The 16,914-nt window shown below is 48.3% G+C and overlaps 1 protein-coding gene and 1 non-coding gene across 16 annotated transcripts in view; one reads left to right on the plus strand and one right to left on the minus strand.

Moving 5' to 3' along the window:
* Window positions 1-16,914, plus strand: part of LOC102537295 (scavenger receptor cysteine-rich domain-containing protein DMBT1) — a 64,872-nt gene that overhangs the window by 26,552 nt on the left and 21,406 nt on the right. For 13 of the 15 annotated variants that reach the window (XM_072972047.1, XM_072972051.1, XM_072972052.1 and 10 more), the window contains 14 exons: window positions 1,433-1,504; window positions 2,001-2,318; window positions 2,465-2,494; window positions 3,659-3,697; window positions 4,925-5,072; window positions 6,472-6,570; window positions 6,997-7,187; window positions 8,337-8,366; window positions 9,036-9,077; window positions 10,115-10,432; window positions 11,025-11,057; window positions 12,859-12,891; window positions 14,540-14,693; window positions 16,209-16,426. In XM_072972047.1, the coding sequence (XP_072828148.1) occupies window positions 1,433-1,504; window positions 2,001-2,318; window positions 2,465-2,494; window positions 3,659-3,697; window positions 4,925-5,072; window positions 6,472-6,570; window positions 6,997-7,187; window positions 8,337-8,366; window positions 9,036-9,077; window positions 10,115-10,432; window positions 11,025-11,057; window positions 12,859-12,891; window positions 14,540-14,693; window positions 16,209-16,426 (1,725 nt within the window). The remainder of the gene's footprint in view (window positions 1-1,432; window positions 1,505-2,000; window positions 2,319-2,464; window positions 2,495-3,658; window positions 3,698-4,924; window positions 5,073-6,471; window positions 6,571-6,996; window positions 7,188-8,336; window positions 8,367-9,035; window positions 9,078-10,114; window positions 10,433-11,024; window positions 11,058-12,858; window positions 12,892-14,539; window positions 14,694-16,208; window positions 16,427-16,914) is intronic. The other 2 variants (XM_072972050.1, XM_072972059.1) reach the window with 2 other exon arrangements.
* Window positions 9,164-9,235, minus strand: TRNAL-CAG (transfer RNA leucine (anticodon CAG)). Its single transcript has one exon. It is a non-coding gene; the product is annotated as a tRNA-Leu (tRNA).

Raw genomic sequence — 16,914 nt, forward strand, 5'->3', positions numbered from 1 at the left:
GACTCCGCCTGATCTGCAAAGGTCATGAGGTGTAGAGTCAGATCCTGGTTTGATTCCCAGCTTCGCTCTTTCGCTCATCCATTCTTTCAGCAGATATTGACTGAGTGTCCACAGTGTCCCAGCTCTGTGCCGATAAGCACTGGGGTCACAGCAGTGATCAAACCCCCTTCCGTCCCTTCTTTCATGGGGTTTGCACCTGAACAGAAGAGACAGACAGACATGCCACATAATCCCCTCGGTTATGTGACCTCAGCCTCATGATGTCATCTCTCCACCTCCCTTCCTCTGGGTTCCTCTCCGTTGAACTAGGAATAATTACAGGATCGAGGAAGGTCGTGAACGGACAATGCCTGAAGGTTCCTGGCGCCTGGCAGGCAGCCATACAGCAAGGTTTCCTTCTTTGGGTCGACCGCTAACCTAGGGGAGGCTGTGTGCGGAAGGGAAGGGCCCTGAGCTGTAAGGATCTGATCCTGGCTGGTCTCTCCAGCTGAATGACCTTGGCCCTCAGTCTCCATGTCATCAGGACCATGGACACTGGAGTCCACGCTGCCTAGAATTCTATGCCTTTGACATTCTGTGATGGACAAGGAGAGAAATGGCAGCTGAACTAAGCATATGCCATGGAAAGCAAGAGGTTGTCATCCAGAAACAGAGCTGTAGGTCTTATAATAGAAATTGAGGGACACTTTACCCCCCAGCATTTTATTGTGAAAATGTTTAAGTGTGCAGAAAAGTTGGAAGAATTTGACAGTGAACTCCTATCTAGACTTCTCAATAAATTTATCAGTCAATCTACCATACTTCTATTCATCCATTGACTCATCTTATTTTTTTTAATTTTATTTTTTATTGAAGTGTAGTTGATTTACAATGTTAGTTTTAGGGGTACAACAGAGCCATTCGGTTTCATCTTATCTTTTATTAAGGTTTGGTTTATGTACCATAAAATTCACCGATGTTAAGATCCAGTCTGATGAATTTAGGTAATTATACACACTTGTGTAATCACACTGCAGTCAAGATTATAGAACAGTTCCCTCACCCTCAAAGGTTTCCTCAAGCACTTCAGATTGGATGCCCTCCTCCCTGCCTCCGTCCCAAGGAACTGCCGTGTGACTTTCCTTGCTATGTTCAGGTGAAGTCACTACACACCGGAGGAGAGGGTAGCACAGAGAGAAGTGATGGCCAACTCAAACGGCAGGGCACTTGGGGCTACTTGTCCATGATCTTTGCTTTTGCTGACGGCCTTGTGATGCAGTCACACCATGTTCTGTCCTAAACGGGGATCTCGGGGATATGAGGTCTCTGGCCTGCATCAGCGTTATTCCTGCTGGATCCTGGGAGGAGGCAGGGGCCCCCTTGAAGCAGCTGTGTATCTTCTCCCAGTGTTCTGACTATTTCCTGATGACAGTCCTTCCTTTTTACCCATCAGCAGCCTACGAGAACCCACTTCCCACATCACCAGTGATACCAGCGGCTCAACACCCACCTTCTGCTCCTCCAGGTAAGGCTGGGTCTTCTTGTCTTATGTCCTCCGAGGTGACAGCGGTGACGAGGTCACATGTCCTTCACCGCCCAGCGGGCTACCCAGGCTTGTCCACGTGACTGTCTCAGAGTTCCCGTGGGGCCTGTCCAGCACCATCGCTCCTGCCGCGTCCTATTGGCTCTGTTGGCCAGAGCAAATCTCAGGCCGCCAGCGCAGAACCAGGGTGTAGGAGGATAGGCCCAGCCCTTCACAGCTGCAGGGGCACGTGGTAAAGAGTGAGGGAAGACTGCAGAGAAGAGACCACCGTGGGCAAGTTGTCTGACACGGTGTGGGGAAGGATGACATTCTAGGTGTCTGAGAGCCACGGGTCTGGGGAATGGCGCGGGGTCCTCCTGGCAGCATGTAGGGTTTGAGCAGCGAAGTCATGGGACATAAGGAAAGCTTGGTAGAAGGCAGCCAGTCATCAACAGGCCGGGGGGGACAGCTGTCACCCATGACCCCTTCTCCTCCCCAGGAGGCTGGGCGCCCGTGCGGCTGGTGGGCGGCCACAGGAGCTGCGCAGGCCGCGTGGAACTGTTCTACCAAGGAGGCTGGGGGACGGTGTGTGACGACCTCTGGGACCTGCCGGAAGCCAACGTCGTTTGCAGAAAGCTGGGGTGCGGCTGGGCTGTTTCAGCCCCGGGAGAGGCCCACTTTGGGGATGGTTCTGGAAAAATCCTCCTTGACAACGTGCACTGCAGAGGGGATGAACAGCACCTGGAGGAGTGCTCCCACGCCAGCTGGTTTGCCCACAACTGTGGGCACCAGGAGGATGCTGGCGTGATCTGTTCAGGTAACCCCCGCTCCGTTCCCAGGCAGAGCTTAGCTCTGGCTCTTTCTGAGAAAGTCCTTCTCAAAAAACAGCATAAAAGTCACACTTGAAAATGAAGCAGTATGTTACTCACTCACAGCAGAGCCTTCCATCTCTCACTCTTGCAGATGCTGAAGACCCAGCGGCTTCACCAACAGGTAGGGAAGGTGATGTTTACAGGTGTGGTTTATCAAAACCTGAGGAAGAGGTTCTGCTGGGAATTGGTAGTGTCTTGTTCTCCGAGCTGATGGAGTGACCGAGAGATGTGGAATCACCTGACCATCCGGTGGGAGAGATGGAGGGAGAGCCCCTTCAAAATCGCTTGCTCCAGCCTCGCTTCCTGCTTCTCCTCCTACGCAGTGTGCATTTCACACTCTGGAAGCAGATTCTCAATTTCTCAGACTTCTGCATAGCACTTTTGTTTTGTCAGCCCTAAGGGTTGCGAGGGGATGGCAGTGAGGTACAGGTAAGTGGGGGTTGAGGGATGAGAGACAGATAAGGACACTTCCTGCCCAGGTGCAGGTGGCTTGGGAGTCAGACCTGAGAAGAGTCTAGGTGAGCCAGTTTCATCCCTACCTCTCATGGCCTCTGCCTTGTTCCTGGTGTAGCCCTGGCCCCACAGAGCTTCCCTTGCTGATGGAGTTTTCTATGCCAGTGCCCTCTCTCCTTCGTCAGACCCCCGGGTCTCTAGATGCCTGGCCCTCAGCCAGTTCTCAGCCAGAGGGTGAGTCGTGAATAGAGCTGAGGGGACAAGGTCTGGCAAAGCTTCAGTCACATCCTCGCGTGGACGATCAACTCTAGCAGATGGGAATGGATTGGTCCTCGGAGAGAATCTCCAATAGGAGGTTCCAGGCCACGTGTCTCTGGCTGGAGAGATGTTGGGGGCAGGAAGGAGGAGCCACAGCACCCATAGATCCTGACTCATCTCTGTGTAGCACCAGGTCAAAGGAATCAGTCCATCAGTGCCTCTTCCCATTCCTGCATCAAAGCCTCATAATCCCAACCCTTGGGCCACTGGGATTGGCTACAGGAGCCAGAATTTCATGTCTTTAGTTTTCATAAACCCCCAAGTTTAAAAATATCTCATTTGCATGTGTGGCAAGAGAAGAATACATTGAAGTGTGAGCAGATCTAGAGCAGTATGTCTTCCCTCCCGCACGTGGACGGCCCCTGCGTGCTCTGGCCTCGCCCCCAGAGACTGACTCAGTAGTTCTGGGAGGGGCCCCGACAGCCAGTCTGTTACCAGCTCTTTGGAGGCTCATGTGTGGATGCGTGGATCTCAGTCCCAGCTGACAATCCCATGTCCTTTGTGTGTTTAACAGATCACCCTTTGGCTACAGCGGCAGGGACAAAGGCTGCAGGTGAGACTTGGGTGTCCTTGGCCACCCTGATCATCACCGTCTAGCTCAAGCCCTGAAGTGATTCTTCAAGGAAATTGAGCAAAATACTGCTGCCCTGAGTCACTCTCTGAGCCTATGTTCTGAATGAAGAGTCCAGTAACGAAGGCCAATGAATTTATGGTTCCAGTTCCATTTCTATTAGCCAAAGAAGGAAGTCCAGATAATCCAGTGGTGCCAGCCTTCTTGGTGTCCCAGCGTGGACACCACCTGTGAAGGGCAGGCAGGCGGCCATTAGCATAGCAGCATGACCAGGGCACTGCCCAAGGGCATGGCTTCAGAGGGCTTCCACCATGAGGAGCGCATTTTCCTCTCTGTCCTTTCTCCTTCTCTGACTGTCTATGTCCTTTTCCATCCTTCCTTTTTCATTCTCCATTTTTTTTCCCCTCTTCTCGCCTATACGCTGGGTTTCCAGAAGCTCCACTGAACACTTCCTAGCACCCTTGGAGAAAAGGCTAACGTGACATAATGCATAGAGCGCTTGGCTCGTCCTTCTAGGAAAGAACCACAGCTAAGTGACACACTGAGTGTAGATCCGATTCTTACCCAACCAGGTCATCTGGTGGAGGAAGCCATTGCCACAGGTGTCGCCTTTAATTTTGGACTGAATATTGGACAGATGGCTAGACAGACAAGCAGGTGGAGAAACAAATGAACAGGGAGACACAGACAATATCAGTGTTGGAGAGTGTGGATGACTCAGGGCCACCTCTTTCCACTTAGTAGTGGATTTTCAATAGTGTAACTTGAAGAAATTACAAGTGATGGCAGGTGGGACACGCCGTCCTCATATACATAGAGGCTCCATGTCATTCCAGCCTCAGCTGTGAAAATGAAGCAGTCTGCTCGTTTCTGCTGAGGACCTGACAAAGTCAAGGCTCTAGGACCCAGCACAGTAACTCGAGAGGAAGGTTTGGGCTGCTGCTGGACGACTGCTCCGTCCAGCAAGCATGTGTCAGTGGCAGAATTCTCAAAAGAAGTGAGAGCGGCTTCAAAATTCAGACACTTTCATGCCCCGATGGCCTAAGTTGACCAGAGGTTTTAGACTATACCTCTGATCCATCCTAAGACATCCCCACAAAGTAAAACCTTTCAAGGAAAGAGAACGGAAGGAAAAAACATGTCAACTGTAAAATGAGTGAAGTGAACAATGGAAAGAACTGCAATTCTGGAATATCTTTCTGCTTTTAGAAAAAGCTCAGTGTGGCAGCATTGTTACTAACCCGTCTGGAGCGATCAGGAACCCCCCTCGAAATGAAATGCATGACAACATAACGTGTGTGTGGCAAATCAGGGCAAACGCATCGGACCACATACGGCTGGCGTTTCCGAAACTCAAGTAAGTCAGAAGTATGTTGCTTAAGTTCCTGTGTCATTTAAAATTCCAAGCATTTACTCCCTTGGTTGATTCTCGTAACTGAAAGAGTCCTTTGTATCTTGTTTAAGTTTCTATCTTGAAATAACTATAGACACACAGGAAATAACAAAAGTAACACAGTCCTGGGCACCTGTCACCCCGTGTCCCCCATTGGTGGCATCTTATTTAATTGTAGAACAGTGTGGAAAGCACAAAACTGACAGTAGGACAGTACCATTAGCTAGAATACAGACTTACTCAGTTTTCACCATTTTTCACCTGCGTGTGTGTGTGGTTCTGTGCAATTTTATCCCGTGTGTAGATTCACGTAACCACCACCACAGTCTAGAAGCAGGTATAGTGTGTTCCACCACCACAAGGGAAGGACCCTTTATCCTTTATGTTCACAACCGGTCCCCACACTGTCCCTGGCAACCACTGATCTATTCTCCAGCTCTAGGGTTTTGTCGTTTGGGGACAAGATGTTCTGTCTGTGGGATTACACAGAACGTATTCTTTTGGGATTCGCTTTTCTCACTCAGCTTGAAGTCCATCCAGGCTGCTATGTGTATCAAGAGTTTGTTCCCTTTTTTTTGCTGAGATATATTCCATTGTGTGGATGCCAGAGTTTGTTTAACCCTTTCCTCCACCAAAGGACACTTGTTTCCAGTCTTGCTGTTACACACAAAGCTTCTGTGAACATTCATACACAGGTTTTTGCAAGAACGTAAGTTTTCATTTCTCTGGGATGAATGATCAAGAGTCAGTTGCTAGGTTGTTGTATATAGTAAGTGTGTGTCTAGCTTTTTAAGAACATGCCAGACTCTTTTGCAGAGTGACTAGCATTTTACATTCCCACCAGCAACATGTGAGAGACCCAGTTTCTCCATATCCTGGCTAGCATTTGATGTTTTTTAGGGGTTTTTTTGTATTAGCTGTTTGTCATTTTTAGCATACACATCGCGGACATGTTGTGTTAGATGTGTCTCTAAGGGTGTCTTTTTTTCTTTTTTTTTTTTGGAGTGACTGTAAATGATACTGTTTTCGGTTTTGGTTTCCATATGTTTGTTTCTAATATATAGAAATATGATTGATTTTCACGTGCTTCTATGAATTTGTAATTAAAGTGAAATTCACCTGACATGCTTTGCATAGGTGTGTGTGTGCGAGAGAGGGAGAGGCTGAGGGTATGTGTGTATGCATTTCAGCTTGCTGGTTAAAGGTGCAGGTTCCAGGGACCCCCCAGACCTAATGAATCAGGAAATTTTAGGTTTTAATACTGTAAACTGAAGGTTGATGTCATTCATAGGTGAATGTCTTACAGAAATCAACCTTCAGGAACAACTTAAATTTTTTTTAATCAAAATATGATTTGGAACAGACATCTTACCAGGCCGAGGCATGAAGATGGTTTTCTGATGCTAGCATTCCAGACAGAACTTCACAGTAAAGAACAGCAGAATCAGACGTCCTCCCCAAGGCAAGCTGAGCAGATTCCATCGTGCACGTGCGGCGGTGCACGTCCCTCTGGGCAGGTCGGCTGCCGAAAGCCTGTGCACAGGAGGTCGTTAGGAACTTGGAGCCATGTTCTACTGGCCGGCGATTGCCTGGCCCTGCCCTTGACCCTGGGTTTCGAGGTCCCCTGCAGTCTGGGGCTGCTCAGGGCCACAGCAGGGGTACACGTGGCGCCCCAGACTCCTTCCCTCTTTCAGGTAAAATCCCATCCCTGAGGCAGTGGCTGTCTGTCTGAGAGAAGAAGATCCGGGATAAAAGGCACCCCTGCTGTGTTTGAATGGCAGGCTTGTAATCCGGGCCCAGCCTCTTTATAGTAACAAAGCAGAGTCTGCTTTACCACCTCCCTCTGAGATCTGCTGACCAGGTCTCCCGCTGGTGTTTGCTTCTGCAGCCTTGACTGTACCAATGAATATTTTGAAATCCTGGACGGCCCTCCATCCTCAGCAAAGTCCCTGGGGAAGACCTGCTTTGGTACCCACCTCACCTACATGTCCTCCTCCAGCACAATGACCCTTGTGTACTTTCGAAGCTTCAACAACATAGGGAAAACCTTTATTGCCTATTATTATTCTGAAACCAAAGGTAAGAGTGGTGGTTAAGAGCAAGAGACCTGGAGCTAGACCGTCTCTGCCTGGGGACTCTGGGACCTTGGGCAAGAGACTTGACCTCTCCGTGCCTCAGTCCTTCCCTGTGCAGTGGGGGTAATGAGAGAGCCTTACTTCTTGGGTTTGTTGTGAGGGTTACCTGCAGTGATGCAAGCAAAGCACTCCACGTAGTGATGCGCATGGTAAATGTTTAGTAATTGGCAGCTTCATGACAGGCTGTTTATTTTCATAGAAACATCTGGTCGCAGGCGACCCATTCAATAGGAAGCCATTTCTGAAGTTACTCTGAATCTAGTACTAGGTGGATGTTTTAGGACCTACAGGAAAAGGTGTGATCCCATCCGTAGAGAGGCTCATGCACAACCCAGAGGGAGTCCAGGATGACGCACGTGACACAATTAGAGGACAAACAGAAAACAGCACGTTAAGGCAAACAAATAGAACACACTAAAACATACTACATTAACGCACACCTACATCTCAGCAAGAGGCATTAGAAAGACGTCGGCTACAAGGAGTAAGGAAAATGCAGGAACCAGCCTTAGACTTGGCTTTCAGCCCAGCTAGGCTGTGAGCAGAGAAACAGAGAGAGGACACAGCGGTGAGAAAACAGTGTGAGCCTAGAGGTGGGGTGTGTAACGTGTGTGGTGTGAAGGCACACAGAGCTAAGCCACGGGTTTCTGGGTAAGCGCAGTGAACGCAGTTAGGCGATGACAACAACGGTGATCAGAGTAAGAGCGGGCGTTTGTTGAGAACCTGGTTTTTTGAGCACTTCTGTTGTCTCCTGTGATGCTCATACAGACCCACGGTTCTTCCCCTTTCACAGATGAAGAAACCGAGGCTGGAGAGGTTCAGTCATTGTCCCAAGGTCACGCAGGGCTGGGGCTGCACTGTTTCACACTGAGAGAAAGAGGCTGAGCCCGTGGGGAGTTCTGGCATCCACCTTTTTCAAGGTGCTGTTCATGACACTCTCCTGTACTCTTAGCAAGGGCCAGGGTGACCCACTGAGCAAGCCTGGGGAAAACGCTGTGAAATACAGAGGAGGTCCACTGTTGCACGGTGGATCCGGGAAGTCACTGCCGTTGACATTAAGCAGTTACTGACGACAGCTCCCTTGTGTTTGCAGAGGCCGTTTCTCGGACCCCGCGCCTTGTCAGTGAGTCACGTGCGCTGTTGTTACTTCATCTTCGTTCCTCATGCATGTTTCCTTCTCCAGCCCACTCCTGGTGCTCATACTGTCATAGTTTGGTCTCTCTCATGTATGTTTCCTAATTTCCTGTGTAAGCCCGCTGCGGCTGACAGTCTGCCCACACTCATTGTGCGCACGGATGGCGCCCATTCATAGTGGAACCAAGTTACACATGTCAGCAATTGGGTCACTGCCTGTTGACAGTTGTCAGTCTGATTTCCTAATCCTTCATTTTTATCAAAGACAGTGAAACACACCTAATCAGGCACTCCACATTTATGGAAAGTTAATTATCACCAAAAAAGGGGGCAGAAACATGCAAAGGAAATGGCTATTTTCTAGAAGGACACTAGTTGTGAACGCACTTTAACACAGAATGGCACAATTTAAATGTCCTGTTTCCAGTGAGCAGGCAAAAGAATGGACTGTTATTTCTGTTGTATCCTGCACACCAGAGAAAGGTCAGGACTGACATGTAAAGAGAATTTGATTTCCAAGCTCACTTATTATAAAGATGACATGAAGAGGGACTCAGCCAGAGTTTGGGCATTTCATGGAGGCTGATCTCAGGACACTGCCACTGTGACTCGCCCGAGGCCTCCCTTTTTATCTCAAGTTGTCTTCTTGTGTCCACAGCCGTCCCTACAGCAACACCCAGGATGGTAACAGCAAGACCAGGTAAGCCATGGAATGCATGCTTTTCTTACCCACTGTCCTTTTTTGGGGGGGGGCGGTAGTAATTAGGTTTATTTATTTATTTTTAATGGAGGTACTGGGGATTGAACCCAGGGCCCATGCATGCTGAGTACATGCTCTACCACTGAGCTATACCCTCCCCGTCCTTTCCTCTTGTTACCGGCATTGGTACCTGTTTCATGGGCAGAAACTGGACCAACTGCAAGTGGTCCATCTGTTTGCAGCAATCCAGCTGGCTCTGAGCCAGCTCTCCAGGGCCGTTCGGAACGCTTGGGATCTTTTGGGTCTAGCGTCCCATGGTGAACAGAGTTCATTTTTTTCAGTGCCTTTCAGAGTCATCAAAGTCTGAGTGGCTCTCAAGTGCCCTCTAGTGGGATTGTATCTTTTCTTTATATGGCCTGGCCTGATCATTTATAACCTCACAACTGCATCCTAATAGACTTTTTCAAAGTCGAGGGTCAGAGCCATCCTAGAGGCCATGAGGTAGACTAGCAGAGAGAAAAAGAAAACTAGTGATGTTTGGAATCAGGAAAACTGAGTTTGGATCTGCTCCTTCGCAGATGTGGGATTTGGGGTGAATCACTTTGTTTCTCCAACTGTTGGTGTCCTCGTACATAAAACTGGTGTAACAAAACTCTTCTTTGCTGAGTTATCATAAAGGTGAAGGCGAACACACACACACACACACACACACACACACACACACACACACACACAAAAGAAAGCACTTCCCGAAATCACAGATCATTCTGCAAATTGAGATTTTTTTTAGCATTTAGCCAAGACAGGTTGGCATACACTCCTGGCCCAATAGATACTCATTTAGTGAACAGTTTAGGTTAAGTGTTGTTTAGGCAGTCTTAATGACTTATCAGCTGCCAACTAAGAGGTTGACTAGTTGACCGACCTTTTACCGCGTTCTCCATCCCTAACTGTGGCGTGGGGGTGGGGAGTGCAGCCAGCTCAAGGGAAGCGAGCAGAGTGCCCAGAGGCCACAGCCACCAGGTCTCTGTCTGCAGGGGACTGGCCAGAGCTGCGGCTGGTGGGCGGCTCAGGACGGTGCTCAGGACGCGTGGAGGTCCTGCACGAGGGGGCCTGGGGTACCGTCTGTGACGACCTGTGGGACCTGAATGAAGCCGAGGTCGTGTGCCGACAGCTGGGCTGCGGTCGGGCCGTGTCCGCCCTCGGGAGGGCCCACTTTGGCCCGGGCTCTGGGGACATCTTCCTGGACAACCTCCAGTGCGCGGGGGTGGAGCGCTACCTGGGCCAGTGCGCCCACTCAGGCTGGTCGGAGCACAACTGCGGCCACCACGAGGACGCCGGTGTCATCTGCTCAGGTATCCCCTCCCCTCTCAGGCAGTAGTTTCAGATGTGCTGGTGGAAGACATTTTGAAACTGTGCATCCCAGAAGGAATTTTCTTCCCTCCACCCACCCACTTATTCTGTCGTCAACCAGTCTTGAGAGTCTGCCCTGCCAGGTTCTGGGCTTAGACACACACCCTGGCCCGGGCAGCTCCAGGCTGCACACAGGAGGTCTTGGATTAGCGGGCACCCCCCTCCCCAGGGTGTCGCAGTGCAGAACCCAGGGCCCGCCTCCAGAGAGTGCGGTGAGCTGGGTTTGGGAAGAGGCTCTGGAATCTGCCTCCTAATGAGTATTCCAGGGGATACTGCGCAAGGGGAACCGTGAGTGATCCAGCTCTGGCCACCACGAGGCGGAGCTGACCCAGCTGCTGTACCCCGCCTACCAAGGACAAGGACCAGGCCAGAGGAGGAGTGGGTTTGCCCAGGATGCAGTGCTCTGAGTCCTGTGTCCCAAAAGGCCGTGGGCCTCTCCGCTTCATTCCCCACTCCACACCCTGGTTACCCCACCTCCTCCACACTTTGAATTCACTAATGAGAGTGACCTGTTGCCTTTCTTTATGCATTCAGATGCAGAAGACCTGCCTCCTCCTACACCTCCAGGTATGCCGATACTTTTTTTAGTCTAAGTAACTTTATAATAATATTAACTCCAACAATAGCACCAAATACTTACAAATGCCAAGAACCAGGCACTGTTCTGAGGCCTTTGCATACGTAACTCATTTAATCACTATGATAATCCCATGAGGTAAGTACTTTGATTATTCCCATTTTCCAGATAGGTAAATTGAGATACAGAGTTATTAGTAACGTACCCAGGACTAGCCAGTGGATTTGAACCCAAGCGGTCAGCACTCTTAGCCACCAGTCTTTTACTGAACCTGTTAATTGGCCCCAGCAACACAAAGACCAGGCAAAACTAACACAAAGAAGGGAGACCTTTTGCTCAGATTATTGCTAATCTTCAAGACAATCCTGGAAAAAAAATTACAGAGGAATTTGAGACATGAAAGGTTTATGTAACTTTCCTGAGATCACGCAGCAAGTATATGGGAGAAGCAAGTTTTGACCCTCATCAGTAGGACCCCATAGTACGTGCTCTTGGGGATCTTACGACTTGTGCCTGTTTTCAGAGATCGCATAAATTAATGATTGATTGACATTCATCTGTAATAAAAACCAAAGATTTGAAAAATCAGGTTAACACATACAGTGTAAATTCTGAAATGAGGCTGAAGGTAAATGAAAAGACATTTTGTTTCATTGCAACTGACATTTCTGAGCATCTGCTCAGCAGCAGGTGTGATGCCAGAGTTCCTGCATAAGTATTCGATCCTTGCAGCAGAGGATTAAGCAGATCAAGAAACCTGCCCAGGAGAGCTCAGTTAGAAAGGAGCAGAACTAGAATTTTCAAGCACCATCTCTTTCCCTCTGAACGCACCTGGCTGTCCTCACACAGCCTCAGAGAACACGCACAGGTCACAGGTCACTGACAGAAGCACCTCTCTGGACACTTGGCTGCAGGAGACCTTGATGTGTTCTGGGTATTTCTGCGGGGCATATGTGTTGGGGTCATGAGTGAGAGGAGAAAGGCCGTCTGAAGTTAAAAGACCCTCGTTCAGGGTAAGGGCAGTGGATGTTCAAATCAAGGCTTATCTGTAGTTTTCTCGTTTGTGTAACTCGGCTAAGCTGGAAATGACATGGATGATGGGGAAATGAGGAAGGCCATGTCGCATGAAAGGAGTCCTTCTGGTCATCTGCTACTCCAGAACGCAGTGGTTTAAAATAACAACCATTTAGTTACAAGTCATAGTTTTGGGGGTCAGGGCTCTGGGGAGCGAGAGTCTTCTGTTCTGCGTAGCATTGAGCAGGGTCACCTAGTGGCTGGTCTGGAGAGTCCAGGGCAGCTGCACTCACACACCTGATGTCTTGGTGGGGACAGCCGGGTGAATGGGCTCAGCCAAGGGCTGTCTTCCTTCCCAGGTGGTGTCAGGATCTCTTCACATGGTCCCTCCAGCACGGCAGTCAGATTTCTTCCAGGGTGGCTTGGTACCACGAGCAAGCCAGTATTCCCAAGACAGAAAGTGGAAGCTGCCAGTGTCGCAAGGCACAACATTGCTCCTGCCATATTCTGTTGTCAGAGCAGCCACCGAGCCCACTCAGGTGCAAGGGAGGGGACCTAGACCCCCCCTTGACACGAATCATGTCCAGGCATTCGTGGCCTGCCTTCCTTTAGTCTGCCACCGGGCCGTAGGGAATATTCACTCAGTACCTTCGCACTTTTCTCAGTTAGTGCTCAGTACGTTGACTGATTTCTCAGGAAATCCTTTGCTAACTTGTAGATGAAGCTAAGCGATTTCTCCCTGGATGTCATCAGTATCTCCCTTTTTTTCCCTTCTAGGTCTTTCCACAGCTTCTCAGGATCATGTGACAGGTAGCTGTTGTTTTAAATTGAAATGGTAACTCCTTGCCAAGAGAACCATCACAGTAGATGCCCGGCATTGTGCCCAGGACCTGACCCTGAGAGGCTGGTGTGGCTTCTCTGCTGCCCAAGCCAGTCCTGCCACAGCTCCTTCCAGAGAAGGCAGAGCATGCAGCACAGGGAACTGTGTTCAATATTTTGTGGTAACTTATGGTGAAAAAGGATGTGAAAACAAATATATGTATGTTCATGTATGACTGAAGTATTGTGCTGTACACCAGAAATTAACACATTGTAAATGACTATACTTCAATAAAAATGCATATATACAGAGAGGACAGGGCAAGCCAGCCAGGGCCTCAGCCGGAGGAGCCCCTTAGTCCTCACCACTGCCTTGCTGAGGGGCACTGCATTTGTACTTCTAATGCTTGTAAATGCTGACTTTTTCACCAAAAGAGCAGGCTGGGAAGGGGGCACGTGGATCTGCCCAGGTCAGAGTAGGCAGGAGGGTGACAAGGGACTTGAGGAGAATGTGGCTCAGTCCACCTGGCCATCCTCAGCCAGCCTCCTCTGGGTACAGCCCTGCAGGGGGCACCCAGGATGGGCCCCACTCATCATCCCTGCCACGTGTAGAGGCTTCGAGACACCCAACTCCTGGGGGCTTCAGTGTCAGTCTGACGAGGCCCAGGTCTTGTAAACTACAGACGCCATCAGCAGTAGCGCTCTGGGCTGATTGTCACCTCACCACTTCCCATCGCCCGTCATAGGAAAGACCAGGAATCTGTGGGTTTCTGGGAGGATTACGAGGTAATCGGGAAGAACAGAAAGAATTAATCAACTTCATAATTTGGGCACAAGGTCAACAAAACATCATGTTTTCAAATTTCCTCTGAAATAATTTGATGGTTTCTAATTTTTCTACTTTTTTGTGTGTGTCATGCTCCTTTAAATATATATGCGAGTGTGAAAATGTGTGTCTATTTATACGAATAGGACAACTAGTATGGCAGAATTAGATTTGACTTGTTTAAATCTTATAAATCCAAAAACCTGTAAGTTCCAGTCTCAGTAGATACTTAGCTAAAGGAAACACAACCTACCCAGAAAAAGTGATGAAAAAGTAGTTAAAGGGAGGTCCCAGTCGTAACTGCCCCAACAGCCCACACTGCCCCCTTTCCCTTTGTCTCCAACTCCTTGGACCCTAAAGTTGTTCCAGAGCCTCTTGCTCCCCAAACCTCCTCAAACTCGCCCCTTTCCAGGGCACATTCAGCCTCTGTCTCTTTGTCTCTCTTCCCCAAACTCTCATGTAGATCTGTTCTGCCTCTCTCTCAGCAAGCAAGAATCCTTCCACTTAGAAAGACGGTGGGGAGAGTAAACGGACAGGACAACTGTGATGTTTTCTTCATCCAGGAGGAGGAGGAGAGGGAAAGGCAGGGAGCTTTCACACATTAGTACCTCTTGATCCGCCAGAGTTAGGTTGCATGGACTCTCCTTCCCAGGAGATGTCTGGGCAAAAAATCTCTTCAGACAGCCTTGTGCGTCCACCCAGGTGGGCTGCAGCCTGACTTCACCAGGCCACTGGGTGTGAGCTGGTTGCTACTGGGACCACATGAGTCACGTCAAGGGGACACATCCTGATGTCCTTCTTCTGTTGTTGCAGGAGGAAGTAACTCCTGTGGAGGGGTCATTTCCAGTCTCTCCGGCTCATTTTCTAGCCCGCTGTATCCAGAAAACTACCCAACAGACATCCAGTGTGTTTGGGAGATCCATGTGGCTAAAAAATTCCATATAGAGCTCATGATCCCAACTTTAAAGTAAGAAAATTTTTGATGAGAAAAATCTATCTAAATAAGAACACTGGTTTGTGAAATCATAATGGAGATATTTGTGTTAGTGAGGAACATGTAGGGGTTAAACTTGAAGAACCCAAAACTCTTTCTAGTTTGAAACTTGAGTTGATTTTGTAGAGCTGCCCAGTGAGTTACTTCTAGCTTGAAAAATTCGATATGTGGTTTATTAACATATTTGACTTAATCCTATTATGATGCCTTTTCTTTTTTTTTTTTCTAAAAATGTCACAGAAATCCTCCTTATCAGCTATGCCGTGGCTATATACTGGGTACTAATCTTCACCCTCTTAGACCTTCTTTTTCCTTTATCTAAATTTTAAGTAAGCAGTACAAGGCTTTCCATACACATCGGTCAACTACTAAAGCCTTGAGCCCTGCATTCTCTAAAGGTTGCCACAAAGTAAAAGATATTACATGGATGCAATATCTCATCTGTGATGTAAAGAGAATAGAATTTCCAAAATCACTGCCATTTTTTATCTTCAGGACATAAAGTAGTAGCTGACAATGATTTAGTATTGGCTGTGTGCTCAGGCTCCGTACTGTGTATTTGGTATGCTTTGCCGTAGTCCAGCGTCACCATAGCCCTAAGATAGATGTCCTTGTCTCCCCAGTTAGAGATGAAGAAGCTGAGGCTCAGAGAGGTTAACTGACTGACCCAAGGCTTATGTCTTTAGTCCTGCTGAATGTCAGAGGCCCAGGTCTTCTGGAAGATTCTGTAAGCGGAGTCTGTACAATGCCATTCTTACTGTGTAGGACACACACCATGCTCTAAACACAGCCATGCTGTGAGATGCCATGAAAATCCCTCTTCAATGTGCACTGAATTGTTGCTCAGTCCAGGGTGTCAGATATGCCTTATACCGAAGAATATTCTAGAAACATATTGTCTTTGTTGACTAAAACCTTAAGGACACAGATCGCTCACAATGAAGTGAGAACCTTGAACCACATCTCTAAATCCTGTCATGTTATCAGTTATCCTTCAGAATCAGGCCTCACTCACATCCCCTTGAGTAATTACCACAATGCAGATACTCTTCTACTTTCTGACATTTTTATTTTAAAATCGGATTTTTTTCCCTCCCCAGGAATTTGAGTATGAAAAATGTTGTGAAATACATAGGTACGAAAATCTGGTTGTGATGTTGGCTACATGCTGATCATTGGGGAGGATTTACTGTTAATTTATTTGCAGTGTGCATTTCCTACTGTTCCATGTAAGCTGTGATTGGCCAAAACCATTACGATTTTGAAATTTCTGTTACTGAACTGTAACCACAAGCCTCACACATTCCTCAAAGATAATAAGAGTTCATCTGACAGTAAGGCACCTGCAAAAGTTAATTGATACTTTATGTATTAATATACAATTGAAAGTATAATTCAAATATTTAACCCTGTGATTGTCAACGTTTTTAAGCTTTAAGATCTAGGAATCTCTGACTTGCTACTAACCCTGCACTAAACTTCGCCCAGGCTGGAAGATATCCTTGGATGCCCCTACGACTCAGTTGAAATCTTCGATGGCCCCAGGATTGCCTCTCTGTCCATGGGGAAATTCTGCGCCTCAGCAGCTGTGATGTTTTACTCCTCCTCAAACATCGTAACTGTGGTGTTCCGGAGTGATTCTATGATCACCAACACTGGCTTTTATGCTCAGTTCAATGCGATTGAGCAGGGCCAAAGAGAGTCAGGTAGGAAGCTTCAAGTAGGTTTTTGTTCTTGAAAAGACAGAATAATTTTCTAATTTAAGAAACTCCCTTATTAGCAGAGAGGCCTGGGATTCAGTTTTAAAAGCCCCGTACACACTTAGCTCCATAAGCCCTGCTGCATTGCTGCTAGATTTTTTTCACTAAGAGGACCACATGGGCGATTGAAATAAAGCAGTGATGTGCAGCCTGTGTATAGATGAGCAGGTTGCTTCTCCCCGCAACAGCAACTAACACTGCCCCAACCCCGGGGGAGCTGTCCAGGGTGCTGGAACCTAAAAGCCAAATTTTTGAGAATTCTCTTCCCTCCACCAGCTGGCGCACTTCACACCTTGCCTGTATTGGACCAGAGATTCATCCAGATAAGCAGAGGCTTGGGGACTCCTTCAGCCATGGCCCTATAGGCAGTCGTTACAGAGCCAGGTCCAGTTTGCACCCAGTAAGTGTACTGTCTGCCAGTTGTGAGACCCCTG

This window comes from Vicugna pacos, chromosome 11 (genome assembly GCF_048564905.1).
Source record: "Vicugna pacos chromosome 11, VicPac4, whole genome shotgun sequence".
Classification (NCBI taxonomy): Eukaryota; Metazoa; Chordata; class Mammalia; order Artiodactyla; family Camelidae; genus Vicugna; species Vicugna pacos.